We start from the raw sequence: 18,836 nt of genomic DNA, 5'->3' as shown, positions 1-18,836 counted from the left end.
GCAGCTTCGCCAATGCCAATGCTAATGCCAATGCCAATGCCAACGCCTACATAATGTAACACACAATCTGTAAAAACTAATAACAAATTCACCCTAAACACCTCTCCTTTGTCCGCTGGCTAAGTCATCCAGCGCTCACTCTACTGACCACTGTTCACTGTCTACCCATTGCACACACTATACTCTCTCTCTCTCTCTCTCTTTTCGTCACTAAATATCTTCTTATTACATATATATGTATATGTTCACTCAGCTCTATTTTCTACGCATTTCACAATTCGCTTTTCATTTCAATTTGCTTTAACTTTAGTATTTATCAACGTTAATTTACGTATGGGGATAATACACACATACTATACCATATATATATATTAACTATCTCATATATGTGTATATATATATAATGTATATCAATTAGATCTTCATATTCGTTTTCGTTTTCGTTTTTTACATGCACAAACTCATGGGGCCAAAGTAGATAATTTTCTTTTTGTTTTCATTTCATTTCTTTTCTTTTGTGTTAGCTATTTGTTTTCTTGCTGCTACTGCTGCTGCTGCTGCTGCTGCTGCTATTTTGCTTAAAGATTAAAGATATCGCGTTACGAGACTTAAGACTTAAGGCTGTTTTCCATAGGTAGAACACGAAACATATAGATATATATATATATATATACATATATATATGTATGTATGAATATAGGCATATTATTCGAATATATTAAATATTTTCTTAGATCTGGCTCCAGAGATTCACATACAATTAATGCGGTGTGTGGTGTGTTGTGGTGCGTTCGTTAACAGGCAGATTAACTCGTACATACATACATATGCAATCATACATACATATATATATATATATATAGGCGTAATCGTGATCGTGTTTGTGTGCTTATCCATTTAATTTTTGGACCTGCAGCCCATAAACAGTTACATTTTACAACATATGTCATTTGCATTGATAACTAATTACTTGTATCTTATTATATATATATATGGGTATATATGTTTATATATATGTTATATATATATATGTATATAGATAATATCATTGATTTTTGCTTGCCCTATGCTGTGGCGGGGGAGGCGGATTTTTATGTTTTCTTCTTTTTTTTTTCTATGTGCGGTGCCAGAACTAGATGCTGTCATGTGATGCTCGCATCCAATATATATAATATAGTAAGATTATATATATATATAGTCTGTGTTGGGTGCACTCTTCTCCTCCTCCTCCTCCACCGTTCACAATTTGGAAAATCTGCACATAACGAGCTTTAGTATCTTAAACGTAAGGGGGTGGGGGTGGGGTTGGTGGTAAGCGGGGTTTTGGGTTAAGTAGAGACATTTTGTAGAGGAGAAGCCTAATTGGGGTTTTGGCGCATCGAATCAGATCGGTTTGGGTTTGGGTTTTGGGTCGGAGGCTTTTGGGGCTTTGTTGACTGGTGATGGACGACTAGGCGTGGAGCTGTGTCAGCAAACAGGAGACAGGAAACGGGAAACTTGCTTAAACTTGGCTTGGTTTGCTTTTGTTGTTTTCCCTCGCTAGATCTGGCCAACCAGCTCCTGTATGCTGCGCAGTAAATCTTCCATATTTCACAAGAGATCGCGATGAAACACCCAGGTGTGTTTTGTGTGAGCAAACTTATGCGAGAGCCACTGCGACTCCAGCAAATTGAATCGATCCTGGCTCAGATACAATGGTTTGCCGCGCCTAAACAGCGGAAAGAAGCAGGCACACGAATTTGAAATCAATCTCACGGTGCAGCCAAAATTCAACTCACTTGAGATCGCGATCCTCCTCGTCAAAGTCATCCAGATAGAGCGATCCCCAGAGGCAAGCGCGGCGACCACGTATGACAATGATGTACGTGGATGTGACCACCAGGAAGATGCCAATGCCGCCGCCACAGGACAGCGTGTGCTAAGAAGGGACACACACGGTACAATTAGTGCTTGTGCTTTGTGCTGGCGCATAAACAGCCGTAAACTCAACTCACCCGTACTGCCTCACAGCAATCGTTCTCCGCACAGCAGTTCTGCTTGAGGCACACAATCGTCCCGCACAGCAGGCAAATGGAGCTTTCCTTTGGAACTTTGTAGCAATTGAGGCAGGGCCGCTCGTGATAGTACTGCAACGAAAAATATAACACATGATTAGTGATGATACAATGTCCAATGTATGGTGCAGTGCTGTGCAGTGCTGCGTACCGTGAACAGACGCTCGTACTCGCGTGGCAGCTCCAGCAGTCGCGGCTGCTGCCACAGCGAATGCTGATTGATCAGCACCAGCTCGCGTATGGTGTCCGATGGCGGTCGCACCTCCCGCAGCTGTTTGCACCAGAACTGGGGCAGTGTGTGCTCGGTGCCCGGTATGAAGCATAGGCCTTTGCTGGCATTAAAGCAGTCCCAGTCCATTGAATCGGTGACCAGTTCCAGGTAGTAAACCAGACGCACAAACTCCAAGCCCGGCGCCGATATCTCTGGCATCTCGTGGCGATACAGATGCTGACGCAGCAGGGCCGCTACCCGCAGGAATGGCAGACACAGCGACTGCAGCTGCAACTCCATCGATTTTAAATTCACATCGCACGATGATGCTGACGCTCCGCTTGTTCCCGGGCCGCCACCGCCGCCGCCCCCCCCGCTGCTCTGCTGCTGCTGCTGCTGCTGCAACTGCTGTTGGCGTGCGCACTGGTGCTGCTAGTGCTGCTGCTGCTGCTCGCTGCCGCAGAAGTGCTGGCTATGCTGTCGCGTCGCAGATTGATCAAACAATCGGTCTCGCCCAACACCAGTGCCATGGCCCGTCCCAGTTGGGCGGCGCTCTGCTGCTGATGGCCACTGAAACGGCTCGAGCTGCTGCGGCGATTGTAGGACGTGGACGTGCTGGGCACAGGGCCAGCGGAGACGCTCGAGCTGACAATCGCTGCAGTGGCCTCCGCTGTTGCCTCCGTTGACTGGCTGCTGGCCGTGGCGTTGGCACTGGCACTGGTGCTGTTGCTACTCCCAGTGCTGCCATACAGGGCCAGAATGAAATCACACTCGAGATCCGTCAGGGTGACGCACAGCTGGACGACAATTTGGTAGTACAACAAATTGTACATCACCTTCACCATGCAGGTGAAGTAATCTATTGGGGGGGGGGGTAGAAAAGCAACAAAAGATGAGCCACCGTTCTCGCTTGGGAAAACAAAACAAAACAAACAAAAAATACTTACCCTGATCCAAGTGCAGCGGTGCCAAGAGTATAAACTTGAGTAGCAGTGCAATGGGATCCGCCAGCAGACTAGGTATCAGCTCCTGACAATGGGCCGGCAGAGGTTCCGCATCGCTCACGGGCAGTCCCGCAAGCGAGGCCCAGCTACTCCACAGCGGCCATTCGACCAGGACGCGCACATGCACCGACAGCACATGCAACAGCGGCACAATGCAGTCCCTCTTCGGCTTGTATCGTGTCGCATTCGATGTGCACAGTGAGCCGCCGCGCTGAATGATCTCCGCCTCCAGATTGGTGCGCGCTATCGATGTCACAAAGATGAACAGCTTGCGGAACGTGATGGAGGCGCATTTCACCTTTCGCTGCGAAATGTTTGTCATCACCTCCATGGCATGGCCCATGGCCTCTGTCAGTTTTGTCGATGGCTGTGCGTGCGTGGAGACAAACAAAAATTGAGAATAAGAATGAGACGATAAATGATATTGGGAGTTTGCTCCTTACCGGCATCGTTTCGTTCTCCTTGATCAGATCCGAGAGATCGGCGACCAGCTGCTCGAACGGCTGATTGCCCGACCTGACCAGATGCGTCGGCCTGTCCAGCTGCGGACTCAGTGGCAGCACCGAATTCGACAATTGCCGACACACCGGGCAGTAGAACTCGCCCCGATCCTGCACCGGCTGCCGCTGGGTGGTGTACAACGTCTTGAGGTACGCCTCCAGGCAGCTCAGATGCACATGGTGGCCGCACGACTGCACATGGACGCCGTTGTCGTAGGCCATATTGTTGGACAGATACCAGGACTCGTCGCCAAACTTCAAGCTAAGCAGCTCGGTGCGGCGGCTGAACTCGGAGGCCAGGCGGGTGCTGCGGGCCAGCCGTTGCTCTTCACCAGCGTCAAGGGGCAGCGGCAGACGCTCTGCGATGCGTCGACGATGGCCAACGATGCCGCTGGATTCGACCAGAACCACCAGGCCAATTGGATTGGTTTCAGTGCTGGGCGTGGTGCAGTTGCAGATGATGCAGTCGTATTCCTTCTCGCGTGGCTGCTCCTCGTACAGATCCTCATCGTCGTCATCCTCCAGGCCGTTGTCCATGTTATTGGCCGCCGCTGCCGCCGACTGCATGAACTGTTTCTGCTTGTTGGCAAAGTCCTGCATCATCTTTTGCTGGCGCTCACGCGCCTTCTTCCTGCGCTCCTCCTTCTCCTTGCTCTCCCGCGCCCGCGCCTCCGCCTGCTTCTCGCGCTGATTGGGCCAAAGGCGGGCCCTTATCTCGTCAATGCTCACCGCGCACAGCTCGTCCTTTTTGGCAATCTTGCGCAGCAAATTCCCAATAAAGAAGGGCCCATCGCCGATCCGCGATGCGGACACATGGATGTTCGTGTAGTTGCGTCGCCCCCGTCCATGACGTTCGGCCAGGGCCGTGCTCTCGGCAGCTGCCGCGGCCGTCGATGTGCTCGCCTCATTACAGTCCACGTCCATCGACTGTGGATCCGATGACGATGCCGTTGCCGCACAGTCCTCACCATCGCTAAGCGAAAAGCTGTCAAGGGTGCCGCTCAGCTGCGAGTGCAGCTTCAGCAGCAGCGACAATATGCTCTCGTCCATGTGCAGGTCGTCCTTATTGTTGCCCCCAATGGCTATGTCGACGGACCGCTTGCGCGTCCCAGCGGCGTCGTAGTTCATGCGCCGTCCGCTGCCGGCAAAGCTGCCCATGCCGAGGGCGTTCGAGGGCACAATGTCCATGTTGCCGCTGCTCGGCACGGCCACTGGTTGGACGCGCTGGAACGGCAGCAGCATACCGCTGCCGGTGGGCGTTGTCGGGGAGAACATCTCGCTGGGCGCGGCCAGCGCCGGGGGTCCGGTGCCGATGCCAATACCAGCGCCCACTCCTGCTCCACCAGCCACATGGTTGCTCTCGGCCAGCAGGAGATCGCGTCGTATGGCCACCTCCATGCCGCTCTCGGGCAGCGTGATCTGTTGCATGGGAAAGTGAAAGTCGAGGGCGGCCGGACCCAGATCCATGGCTGTATCCCGGTCACGCAGCAGGTCGTCCTCGTTACTGTCCTGCCGGATGATCACTCCCGTCTCCGGCACCACGGACAGATCGGGTGGTAGGGCCACTTCCATGCCGGGCATTCGCATCGGCACCAGAGCCTGCGACATGCTCCTGCGGGCCACAGTCATGGCACCCGCTCCAAGTGCCGCTCCCGCGCCTGCTCCTGCACCCGGTGCGCCACCGCCAGCCGCCTCATCGCCATCGGACTCCAACTGTCCAATCATCCGCATGCCCATCTCCGAGTCCGGATCCACGTCAAACTCCAGATCGGAGTAGAACGGATTGGAGCGGTAGCTGGAGCCGATCACCTGCGGATCGCGCGACTTCAGCGACAGCTTGTTGACCACGTGCCGCAGATTGCAGCTGAGATTGTCCGTGGGATAGCACTGGAACAGTCGCGGCGGCTCCTGCCTGCCCTGGTTGTAGCCGTGATGGTATCCCCCACCGCCACCGCCGCCGCCAGTGCACTCCACCATGGCGGCCGCAGCTGCCGGCGGGCTGTCGCTGACATCGCTGCTCGTCTCCACGGCCATCTCCAGCAGAAAGACGGCCAGGGCCAGCAGGTGCTCGGAGACATCGCGCGTGTGCACGGCCCGGAAGAAGATCGAGAGGATGGTGGAGTGGAAGACGCGCGAGTTCAGTATGCGGCAGGGATCGGTGAAGGAGCTGGTCGTGGGCAGGGCCTGTGGCAGGCGGAACGGCGGCCACAGATTGCCACTGGCGGGCATCTTCTCCTTCGACTTGACATAGTTGGTGAAGCGATCCAGCGAGGACTGAAAGTCGCGACGATGCACGGCCCGCAGGAGGACGTGCAGCGGATCATAGTACTTCTCCCACACCTCGTCGATGGGTGTGAAGAGGCCCTGCTCGAGATTCTCGGACCCACTCGAGGGCGCCTTGTACACCGACAGCTTCTTGAGGAACGTCTCAAAGTTCTTGGTGTGGACATTGCCCGACCGTTCCGGCATCAGCTCGAGCAGCTGCGAGTGTGTCTTGTTCTCGGTGGCCAGCAGGGCGCTGATCTCGATGATGCACTGGGTAGCCTCATCGTTGCCCAGATTGGTGCGACTCGTGACCAGGGTGGCAAGGAATGTGAGGAAGCCCTCCAGCATGGAGGACTGCTCCGCCTTTTGGGGCTGCTTCAGCGGTGCCGTCTCCAGCCACTGGCCCACATCGAACAGCTCGATGGTGTTCTGCAGGAAAAAGTACTGCGGCAGATTTGTGGCGCAGATCTGTAGAAAAAACAGGTCCATGTCAGCCATCGAGTTGCAGAAGTTGGCCTGTATGTAGGTCATGGCCTGGCCCTTGATCTGAAGGCCATTCCGCACCCATTTGCCAGCCAAAATTTCATAGAAGAAGCTCTGCAAAAAGACAATAAAAAGAAAATAAAAATTAGTATTTTGAAAATAACGCAGATATCGTTCAATGTGCGATATCGATGACAAAGCCGCCTATCAGCTATCGAAACGAGCTAGAAAGCAACTCTAACAGCCCAATTCGAGCATACATATTGCTAGCTCGCTCACACTTATGCTGCGACCTATGCTTGGCAAGCAGAAAGAACTGTAAACTGTAAACCGAAAGAGAAACACACAACAAAGGCAACAGCAACAAACAGCACACACACACACGGACCGTGTAAATGAGCATTAAAACTGTCTCGTGCCCGTCTGTATGCGTGCGTGTATTTTAATCAATCAATCCAATCCAAGTTAGTATCAGGCATCAGCAGCGAGAGCATCTCTGCTGTCTGTTGTTGTGGTGTCCGGCATCCCGCATTCGTTTTTTAAATTTCAACGGGTGCAGTCGCGTGCGCGTGTGTGTTCCGTTCCACTCCGTGCCCGTGTCTCGGTTTATGGAAAAATTTCGTATAGTCAATCTCAATATAATAATCTTTAAGCGCACACACGCCTGAACCCCACACACGCAGCAGCTCAGCCCACACCTCACCTGCCAAAATCAAGATGCCAACAGCAATGAAACGGTGGATTTCCCTGTTTCTGGCCTTGCTGGTAACACTCCAGCAGCCCGCCCCAACAACGGCCCTGATCGAGGATGTGCTCGACATCATACACGTGGTCAAGGAGGTGTCTTCGGGCATACTGAAGGCCTGGGACATTGTACAGGCCTCGCCTTTGGCGGCCAACATAGACTTTCCACTGATGCGCGAAAAGCAGCGAAAGGTGCTGCAGCGCCTTAAAGAGGTCACCCGGCAGATAGACCAGACCGAGGAGCAAGTAATACACAGAGGGATTAGTCACTCATCAGCGTACAGTAACCCACCATCCGACCACTTTCAGCACGCCGAGTATGTGGCCCTGGCCATAGATACGGTGACCAGCCACATGAATCTGAATGGCCCCATCCTGGCCAAGATGAACGACATCGGGGACACTGTGAACAGGATCTCGTCGCGCTACCAGCAGATGCAGAAATACGAGGCCCACAAGGACAAACTCGAAATGTCCACCCTTATCACTTTCGCCGAGTGGACAGTCTCCCCGAATGCCCATTCGGTGCACCACCTAATGGACCGCCTGCATCTCATACTCTTCGGCAGCGAAGAAAAGGCAAACACGACGGGCACCAGCAGCAGCAGCAGCAGCCTGCTCGCCCATCTGGCGACCAGCTATGAGGTAACAACAACTCTTCCTAGTCACTGATAGTATGTATGAATGAATTTCCAGGCATCAATCTCGAGAGTAGATTCGTTTCCTACATGATTCATACGCGCGCATTAGGCTAAGAGTTGATTCCCAGAATTGGGCGGGCGTCTGGGTCCCCTGAACTAAACTCGACTTTCCGGTTGTGCCTTCGTCACGACGATATGCTTGTGTATGCCATTCCGTATTCTCTGGATCCAATCCCTCTTCATTATCGACTTTCGGCTGGGCAAAAGAAAGTCCGCGCCGCCGGATTAGTCATCTTCGGCTTTGTCATAACGGTTGCCAGAGCCAAGACAAAGTTGAAAGCTGTGAAAACTTGCGCATTTTATTCATTTATTTTGCTGTCCAAAAAACTGGCTCGCCAAAATCATTGCACATTCTCGGCCCTCTTTATTCTTTGTGTGTGTGTGTGTATGTATACGCACAAAGAGGTCAAAGGTCTGGTGTCAACAAAGACTGCACAAACACAAGGCAACAAACAAACAAGATGACAACAACAAACAACAGAGGGCATTGCAGCAGCGCCGCCCCCATGCAGAGCAACTCTTTGTTTGCACTGCGTCAGACAAAGATGGATATATCGAGAGAGAGAGAGAGAGAGGAAAACGAGCGCTGTGGGAGAGCTTACGCACTGCAGTACAAGACCTGAGAGAGCACAGAGCAGAGCACACTGCTTGCACCTGAGAGAGCGCACAGCTGTTGTCCATGCCAATTAGATGGTGTGACGTCACGTCACTAAAACCCACTTTCTAACTATCGACTGGGATTATTGCATGTGATCGTAGGGGAAACGAAAACTGATTCAAATGTAGCGTATGGGAACAGTCTTCTCAACCGAATAAGAATCAAACGATTTTGCTCAATTTTTTTGTGGCACGAATTTACACTGAGATTGCGGACGCTCGCTCACCCATACATACACCAAGCGCTGTCAATGTATGCGGGCGTGTGTGTTTATGCTTCCCATCGTCTGGCAAGAAACCAAAAACACCAACAACAATACAGAAAGAGCTTCAGTCAGCGATTTTAAAACGTACACGACCTATCAATACGAGCCAGCAAGCGAGCACGAGCACTCGCAAACGAGCAAGCACACACACACACACACACATGCATTGGGAGCGGAGCTCGAGAGCGGAGCGCTTTAAAACAGAAACTGAAAAATTACAGTAGCAGAACAACGACAGCACCAGCACTACTCAGAACATAACACCGAAAAAAAGTGAGCGAATTAAAATAAATCGCAAAAAGTGCGAGCACACATTTATTCGCTTTGTTTTGGGGAAAAAAAAAACAAAACAACTGCAAATGTGCCTGCACTGCTGCTGCTGCCCACATTCCAGCAAACAACACACACAACACGACAAATCGCAGCTATAAAAGCCTAATACAGTCTTTGTCTTAAAGCGAGACTCGAATCCAGTGCGAAGCTGGCCGGAGAGACTCACAAGTGACAAGAGACAAGCAGAGTAGTGTCCAGCAGGAAACACTGGCAATCAGTGCAACGGAACTGGCTTCCTGCCTTCCACGCAGAGTGTGAGGAAATTGTGAAAAAAAGAAATATATATAAAAATAAGAGTCGAGGAAATCCCCCTATTTGCTGCTATCAGCAAATCACAGCACAGAACCGACGAACCAAGATGGCGGCAGCGGCGTCGGCAGCTGTCCAGGGCCACAGAGCCATGGATGTGGTCGTTTTCGTTATATTGCTAGCCCTGGCCACACTGGGGGGAGTCGTCAGCCTAAAACGCACACCCATGCTGCAGGTGGATGCCCTGCGCACCGAGTACATAAGCCTGGAGCGGGATCTCTGGGAGTATCTGGAGAAGACGGCCAACAGCCAGAACAACAAGGAAACGCAGCTGCGCAAGATCTTTGTCTCGCATCGCGATTTCAATGCGAAACCCTTCATGGATCACTCCTTTGAGGTGCAGCGCTATGAGATCCTTAAACACTACGAATGGTCGGTTCTGGAGCGAGAACTGGAGCATATAGGCCAACTGTTTGACGAGTATAAGGTACAAGACGACTTACAGATAAAAACACACACGTCAGATGAAAAGCTAACTTCCCTTTTTGGTACCCACAGGAGACATTGTCGAAGCAGAACAACAGTGCCCAGCTGGAGGAGCGTGATATTCTCGAACTAGCCCAAAATGTTTTTCGCGAGAGTAATACTGCACGCATCCTGCAGGAGATACACCGTGTGATGGTCCAGCAAACACTCTACTACAGAGCCATGGTGGTTAGTCAGTCAGATAGTCAGTCAGTACTCCCTTTATCACAATCTTCATGTACACTGTAGGTGCCACCGGGTACCAGGGTCCGTTCGGTGGTGGTGCATTCCGATAATTGGCATGTTATTTCAACAATTTTACAGCCAGATGTGTGAGCTGATTAGGTGTTCCGTAATCGATAGGGGGGGAGCACGCTCGCCTCACGGTTGGTTAATGGTTAGGCCGCAGAAACAGATGGCAGGGCTGGGCTTGGGGGCTATTGATGTCGTTTCGAGTAAATGGATAACCAAATGGATGTTTGCATTTTTTCCATTCAATTTTACAGGCCTCCACAAACGAAATATGCAACACCCAGCAATCGGCGCAACAGTTTGTGTATTCACTTTATGCGGACATCGCTCTGACCGAACTGAAGGCCTACACCATGATGGAGTTCTCGTGGATGATGCTGCGCGTCTATGGCAAGGGAAATTTCACACAGGAGGCCGAACTGATGCGCACCGACTATGAGCGACGCACGGAGCGAACACTGAAGCTGCTCAAGGATGTGATGACGCGGGCCGATCGCATTGTTTGGCGCTGTGATCCCAAGAAGCATGTGGCTGGCGTCACCTACGACGAGGTGACGCGCTTGCTTCAGGGCTACATCGAGAACGAGGTGGATCTGAACAATGAGGAGACATGCCGCGAGACCTGCTCCTTCTACCAGTCGACACGCAGCGAAGGCTGCTTCAAGGATCTCTACTGCGCCCGTCAGCCCAAGTGCTCGGGACGTTTGTACAACTGCCAGTTTGTCGATTCGGACATGTGGGTGTGCCCCTCATCCAAGAACAGCACCAGGCGGTACGAGTACATCGAGTACGAGAACGGACGAACGCTGGGCAAGCGTTCGAATTGTGTGCGCGGCACAACCAAAGTGGACAGCTGGTGGCGCTACCTCTTCTGGCATTGCAGCTACTGCTTCTGCATGTGCGACGAGCAGGGTCTCAAGTCCGATCGTTTCTTCAATCTGCGCGAGGCCGTGTCCGATGTGAAGCGCAACAGGTGAGCAGAGATCCCATCTACGAGGTGTGGAGGGTGGTTCAAAGCTTAACTAACCCCCCATTTGATGTACTTTTCTAGGGTCGTGACTGGACTGCGTTTTGTGAAGAAGAATCGAATCTTCCATCTGCAGATACAGGAGGGAGAGCTATTGCCGCGCGGCGGCATCAATCACACGACACTGTCGTGGAAGCCCGTGGAGAATTATAACATCTTTGACAGGGACGTGAAGAAGGGCACCGACTATCACACGCTCAGCTATGAGAGCCGCTCCATTGATCTGGACGATGTCAACACGGATGACAATAGCTTTGTGGTAACGGGCGTGCGTTTTCGTGTGGTTGGGGCCCATCTAAATCTGGAGGCATGCTACAGCGAATTCGATTTCAAGACGGGCCAGCTACAGCAGCCGGAGGTGAACAGCTACTGGAAGTCCAACGACAACACCGATGTCAGCGGTGACAGCAAGACGCGCAGGTGAGTCTCCAAGGTATCCGAATTCTTGAGCAACATCTAACATCTCTCTCTCTCTCTGTCTCTTCTGTGCTGTGCTGTGCTGTGCAGGGAAAAAGTGAGCCTTTCGAATGCGGACGTATCCACTCGTACCATCACCTACTCGATACCTCAGTCACGCCACAACCAGTATATCGAGTTCACCAACACGGACCTGGATAAGGATGCGGCCCAAAGCACAGTGCCGTTCATGGATGTTCAGGATGTGATATCGAATCCTCCAGTGCCGCTGTCGGGTATTGGCATCTACTACAAGGGTCGCAACGGCTATGGCGGCTTCCTGGGGCCCAAGATCATCACCTATGACTTTACGCCCCATGTCCAGGTGCCCAAGAACAAATATTAGGGGATGACTCTAAGCAGATCGGATCGGATCGGTTCGGATCACATATTTCCATAGCTTTCTTAGTTGTACAACCTACCTAACTACTACCCTCCCCTCTACCCCACAAAATATACCTTTTGCAATTAATTTTGTGTAGTCCTAGTAGTGTGAGGATTCGAATCAGACACCAGAGAATATAAACTAAATAATATTGGAATTAGCCATAAATAAAGAGAACAAAACAAGCCACGAAACCTGCCAACCAATGTGCTAGCAAAGACAATGGGGATAGAAGGGATACCGGAATAAATTGCAAATAAATTTGTCCGCGGTACTACGGTAATCTTTTGTCTCGTTCCGAGCAACAATTTGCTGTGTAGCATATATATTATATTTGGTTTCTTGGAAACGATTTGTGTGCCCAAAAACTGTGTATATTGTGCTTTGGATTAAATCAACGGTGACTGGCTCAGCTGCGGGGTCAAAACCCCGCCAAAAACGCAAATACTGTAATCAAAAAAAAAAAAAAAACTCACCTGAACACGCAGCGGATGGATCATCAATAACGGCAAGAGATACGGACGCGAGGGCAGCACTTCGCTCAGGGGTATGCCCATTTTGGTGACCGCCTGACAGACAAATGCGGCCAGATACCTATGTAGCGGGAAAATGGAATGAGGCCTGCATCATTTCCTCCTGCAAAAAAGAAAAAACAATTAAGAGAAGCATGAAAAAGTATCTGAAAGCCGAAGAGCAGTAGATCAGCCAGAAAACGCACCATTGAGAGTCTGGCCTCCATAAAGTATATCGAATCGAGCCACTCGTGCAGCGTCGTCACACAATAGTTGATGATCTTTTTGGCCAGATGGGCATGGGTGCCGTCCTGCAGATGGGATATGATCGACCACATGGGATAGGCGCTGGCCTCCAGTTCGCATGAGAAGGCCGCATAGTAGCTATTCGGTTCGAATTCCACATGGGAGGCCGTTTCCCGCACATTCACATTCATGCCCTGCAGCATTTGGAGGAACTGAAACCACATATCGATGAGGTTGTCGTCCCGCAGAAAGACCAATGCCACCGATTCGTGCGATAGCACGTTATTGAAGTCCGAGACAAGCGGCCAATAGCAATGATCCTTCATCACCTGGCGCGTACAATCGATGACAAAGTGAAAGTTTTTGCCGGGATCTACCAAATCAAAAGATACAACATACAGTTACAGTTACAGTTATAGTTGAATGGTTGTGCTCCCTCCGCAGTGGGCACCGCTCTCCTTACCGTGCAGTGTATTCTGGATGAGAATCTTGGACATCATCAGCTTCAGGCTAATGATCATGACATGCAGCAGCGACAGTTCGTTGACCATCTTGAGGGCTAGGCTCTCGTTGGAGAAGAGCTGGACGCTCATGTGGACCACACGGTTGCTGAGCGTGTCCGGGTCGCGTGACATCTCCAGCACGGACGGAATTCGGCTGTAGTGCATGACAAAGGTGCGGGTCAAATGCTCCTTTAAATCGACAAGAAAACAAAAAGAATGTTAATCAATGCATCCAGCAAGCGTTACTCGTTACTCTCCACTCACTTTGTAGTCCTGGTCGGGTAGCATATTGAGCAGAAAGCAGACGAGCGTCTGGGGGAACTCAAACTTGAATGTCCAGAATATGAATTCCTCGAGTAGTGTGGTGTGCACAAGCTTTTCGCAGAGCGCCGGCAGGTCACGGTACTCGTCGGGTGGCTCCGGATTGGGGAACCGATTGACTGCATCCTCGTACTTTTCGCGATTCGCCTTCAGGAAGCGTCCGTTGCGTGTATCCTGGCAGGGCGTCTCCATGAAGTAGGCGTACACCTCGTGATTGATCAGGGTGCGCGTCATCACCTTGCGCATAATCTCGCCCATGTTGTTCAGATCGATCAGCATATTGGCGAACTCCTCGCACGAGTACGAGGTCATGGCGTGCACCTGCAACGAGGTGTCGCTGTGCTCCCGAAAGTGCTGCAACAGGCGGAAGAGCAGCTTCGGCATAATGGCCTCCGCCACGGCCAGCAGATTGTTGGGCACGGGATCCCGATTCACGCGATTATTGATGCCATGATCGCTGCAGAATCCCTCGGCCTTCATCACGGACGTGTCGCCGCAGTCGCAGGCACCGCCAGCCTGCGACAAGAACATGTTAAAGTCATGATTGGTATGGTTGCCCTTCTTGAAGCAGTCCCGACAGATGGACATGCAGGGCGAGATGCCGCAGGTGCGGCAGCGATAGGCCACCACATGGGGCACCCACACAAGGCCGCACTTTGCATGGTTGTCATAGCTGCGCACTGCAAAATGGAAATCAAGAATCGCTTAGTTTTTTATTCATTTCGGTTTTGGTTTTGGTTTTGGTTTTGGGGGTAAATGTTTGATGATGCGACAAGGCCTGTGGGCTGTGGGCTGTCGGCTGTATGTGGCGTTGCCGTTGGCCTTTGCCTCTTGCCTTGGCTATTGCCATTGATTTGATAGGGTTCCAAAAATAAATGATGCACTCATTGCGGATTGCTTAGTTAAAATCTTTGCTTGTTGCGTGACTTGTTGTTGTCTTTGGGGCGTAGCGGACCTTGTTCGCCATCGCCGATGAAAAGGTCATGCGGAAGGAAATCAATCGAAAGCAGCAACAGTAAAAACAATAGCGAGCGCAGCGAAAAATTGATTGACAATTTTCGAAATGGCGATCGATCGATCGATCGGCAGACAAGTTGGCAACTCTCCGCACTAAAACACACACACACACGCACACATATACGCACTGTCACTATACCCATCCCGTTCTATTCAAACAAAAGAACTTTTGGACAGAGCAGAGGGTTCAGGTGAAATCCGAATGAATCAAAAAAAAAAAAAACAAAACGGGGAAAGCGCAATGAAGGTAACGGTGTGACAGGGCGTGAGGAGGTGTAAGGCGGTGCTGTGCGGTGCGGTGCAGGGCGGGGCCATGGGAACGAAAAGAAGGTGCATACAAAATGCAAGCAGAAACAATTGCGATAACGGTCAGGCAATTGCTGTACACATGTACAGATACGTGCGAGTGATAAGGATGACACGATGTTGATGACAAACACCGCAAAAAGCAGTGGCAGCTTTGATAACATTTTGGATTGTCGAAATCTACGCACAGCAATTGCAATTGGACGGACATGGGGTAGTCAGCGTCAGAGTCGGGGCTAAAGTTATCCCACAAGTGTCTGGATGTACCATTTACATTTGCAATTTTATTAAATCTCACAAGACATTAAAATTCACAAACAAACAAACACACGCATGTGCTCCAGTAAAACAATTGAAAACAAACACAAAAGGTGGGACACCTTTTCAATGCTCTTTCGGTGTTTATTCGCCGCTCAATGTTGCTGCCATTGTTCCTAATCTTTTGCTGCATGTGTAGGGTATTGTAAAATAGAGCAACACTCCAGCAAAACGGTGACAGAGAGGTGCCCGGTGTGCAGATGGCCAGATGTGCATGCCATGCAAGTATGTACATAGGTGTATGTGTGTGCGTACGTTGGACGGATGTGCCTAGATGCAACGCTGCCTGCTGCTGTTGTTGCTGCTGCCGCTGCTGTTGCTGATGCTGGGGTAAAGAATATTACGCAAGGCAAAACTGCACAAGAACAGCTGACACGGCGGCAGCGGGCGGCGGCCACAAGGTGTCAAGCTGCAGTTACCCACTGTGCGTGTACATACACACACACACACATACACATACAATTGAAATGCGTGTGTGCGTGAGCGAGCGAGTGAGCAGACAAGTGGGACAAACAAAAAAAAACAAAACAAAAAAGAAGAAAAAAAAAAGCGAACAACCACCTAGAGTTTGGCGACTTACGCAGCCTGGCACCAAATTATTATAATAGTAATAATAAAATTTTCTACAGCAGCAAATGAAATGCAAGAGAGAGGCATTGGCAAATAGATGATTAGTCGGGATTAAATTGGGCTAATTTTGCCCCAGTAGGCGGGGGTGCACTATAAGGGCGGGAAGTTTATGCATATATCCATATATATTATATACATAAAATTTTAAAAAAAACCTAAAAAAAAAAAAAAAAAAAAATTTTTTTCATACCTTTTTAAAAAAAAGGGCTGTTAAACATTAAAAACCGAAGAACGGGGGGGGGGGTATATACATTATGTATTTGTATGTATGCATGTATGTTTTGCTGTTGCCATGGTGGTGCACTCTTCACGCTGCTTTGCACCTTGGCTACCTTGCTGTTCACTCCCTTGCGTGCCCTTTACTATTTACCACAGACACGGCCACACACACGAACACACACACACACTACTATGTACATATGCTGCACACAGCAGCGCAGGTACACGTGCATCCCACTCACACCTTTGGACCCCGAACCCTCCTCAGGGGCAACGTACTGGCCTGCTGTGCCGCCGATCAGCTGGCACATGGATATGGACATGAAGCAGTTGCCGTCTCCGTCTCCGCACGAATGAGTACACGTACTCACCAATCTTGACAAACTCCTGCGGTGTGCGGCCACCGGCGATTAGCCAGCGTATCCACTCGATATTGTCGGGATTATCGATGGGCGTGCCCGGATTGAAGAGCGTATCCATAATGGAGTCCAGATCGGGTGTGGGACTGCCGCGGCAGCACTCTGTATTGATGAGGGCGGCCACCTCTTTGCGGCTGCGTAGGCTGAACGAGGAGGTTCCAAAGAAGAAGCTTGGTTTGGCACCAGCATCCTCACCGGCAGCTGCTGCTGCTCCAGCAGCCGAACTCCCCGCCGTTCCAAAGCGTCCACTGCTATTTGAGCTGCTGCTGCTACCACTGGCCGTTGCACTGCCCGCCGCAGCAGACGCAGCCGCCGCCGCCGCCGCTGGGGCACTCGAGTACTTGTCATGCAACGGCGAACGGGAATTGCCAGCTCTAGCTCTTCCGACAGTGGCAGTGGCAGTTCCTGTGCCACTGCCACTGCCTTCCCCAATTGTGCGGCCGGAGGCGTCAGCTCCGGCACCGGTTGCACTATCATCATCCAAACCTACGGACACATGGCCCGCCGGCTGCACATAAACCGATGACAAGTCCACATCGGAATCATCGTCGTCGTCGTCATCATCATCGTCGTCGTCTACCATGGGCTGGACCATGGCCCGTGCCCTGTCCCCATCGTCGTCCTCCTCATCGATGCTGATATCGGCATTTGACAGGTTGTCATCCTCATCCATGCCTGCTCCTGTTTGGCACCACCTTCTGATTCTACGTTGTTTTGTATTTTGGAGACGTCGCAGGCGACGCCGCTACTCTTGGGCGATTCTCTAGGAAACGATGCCCAGAGAGACAGAGAGAGAGAGAGAGGAAGAGAGATCAGATCCACGCTGATTCTGATTCTGATTCGCTTCAGCTTCTTTGGGCGCTTCTCGTCTTGCGTCCGTCTTGTCTTTTCGTTCTGTTCGGTCTTGTCTTTTCTTTCTTTTTGTTCAAACAAGTTTTTTTTTCTTTGCCGCTCTTCTTCTTCCTATGCCACTGCCTCGTTGAGCAGCAGTCGGTGATTCTTTTTTTCCTTTTCTTTTCTTTTTGGTTGTATTTAAACTCAAACTTTAACTTTAGAATATATTCACTTGAGAATTTAGACGTTTAGATTCACGGGAATGTAATCCGAAATAGAATAGTGATTACGGAAAATTTCACAACACACCGAACGAGAACACAACTTTGACTTTGAGTCACTTGGGGATTGGATTGCTCAGCTCGAGCCGCCTTAACATCTCCGCCTTCTGTGTTCTATGCTTGCGCTCTCTTGACGTTGTTCGCCCGACCTGCTACATCCCGTCCGTCCTGTGAATATGGGGTGGACAGTACGGGTACGGGTACGGTCCGGTGCTGTGCGGTGCAGTCGCACTCTGGACTCGGTCTCGGTCTCCGACTCGGTCTCGGATGGTGGTCCGTCGCGTGGGAGGATTTCGATTTTACGCACTTTTCACGACCGACGACACTATATCCAGGAGGAGTTTTTGTGAATAAGAAATCGACACATATACTTATCAAGCACCAATACACTCACGCACACTACACTCACAAATATAACCAAATATATTATTCGTGCATTGAACTTTTGCCAATTACGATTATTTTCTCGTATTATCCATCAATTGGCTGCACTCGACGGCTGACCCCGTGTCTGATGCTATCAATTGCGTATTATTGATGTTGCTAACTTTCCTAATATAGGTGCCTTTTTAACTGCAAATTTCGAATTGATCTACGAACCTACACACCACAGGCTGTATATTTGTATATGTATATGAATTTTATCTGCAATGCTATGCGGAGCTGCTGGTAGAGGTGGAGAATCATCGATGAACACTTCGATGCATCGATGTTTTTAAAATTACCGGAAAACATCGATGTTCTGTGGTGACTATCGATTTTTTTGCCACCACTAAGTCATCAACTGACACAAATTTTTGCAAGCGTTTTAAATTTCACAGAATTTGACCCGGGGGGGCCCGCGGCGCGGGGATGGTACACAACCCACCACAAATACGTTAGCGATTCCCATTTTTATTTTTACCTCAACCGAAAAACATCGATGTTTCATCGATATTTGCTTTGAAAACATCGATGTCCGCGAACATCAACGTTTCTCCAAGAGACAAAAAAACTGAAAATTTCCAGAAAAAAGGCTTAGAAAAAGCCTTATTTTGTGTGTTAACAGTATTAGCCCCATTAACTCATCATAACTTATACACAAAATGCTCTTGGTAGTTTTATGTTCACTGAATGAC

The 18,836-nt window shown here is 50.4% G+C and overlaps 2 protein-coding genes across 3 annotated transcripts; one reads left to right on the top strand and one right to left on the bottom strand.

Moving 5' to 3' along the window:
• Positions 1–1,487: 1,487 nt before the first annotated feature.
• LOC111075025 (E3 ubiquitin-protein ligase Ubr3) lies at positions 1,488–18,379 on the bottom strand. The gene is given in 13 exon segments (XM_041592523.1): positions 1,488–1,708; positions 1,779–1,918; positions 1,995–2,126; positions 2,206–2,600; positions 2,651–3,124; positions 3,213–3,636; positions 3,713–6,631; positions 12,589–12,720; positions 12,722–12,748; positions 12,831–13,243; positions 13,334–13,562; positions 13,638–14,374; positions 16,556–18,379. Coding segments are annotated over 13 exon segments (6,861 nt in total). The 5' UTR covers positions 17,277–18,379; the 3' UTR covers positions 1,488–1,590.
• LOC111075028 lies at positions 7,037–12,301 on the top strand. Of its 2 annotated transcripts, none has more exons than XM_022368087.2 (5): positions 7,037–7,507; positions 7,571–7,906; positions 10,499–11,217; positions 11,296–11,691; positions 11,779–12,301. In XM_022368087.2, exons 1-5 carry the CDS (start codon positions 7,235–7,237, stop codon positions 12,071–12,073), a joined length of 2,019 nt encoding a protein of 672 aa, XP_022223779.2. In that variant the 5' UTR covers positions 7,037–7,234; the 3' UTR covers positions 12,074–12,301. The 2 variants fall into 2 exon arrangements, with proteins under 2 accessions (XP_022223779.2, XP_022223780.2); XM_022368088.2 differs by lacking the exons at positions 7,037–7,507; positions 7,571–7,906 and adding exons at positions 9,092–9,954; positions 10,026–10,181.
• Positions 18,380–18,836: the final 457 nt, after the last annotated feature.

This window comes from Drosophila obscura, unplaced genomic scaffold (assembly GCF_018151105.1).
Source record: "Drosophila obscura isolate BZ-5 IFL unplaced genomic scaffold, ASM1815110v1 contig_18, whole genome shotgun sequence".
Taxonomy (NCBI): domain Eukaryota; kingdom Metazoa; phylum Arthropoda; class Insecta; order Diptera; family Drosophilidae; genus Drosophila; species Drosophila obscura.
Note: the sequence above shows the minus strand (reverse complement) of the source record. Positions and strands in the feature narration are given on the sequence as shown.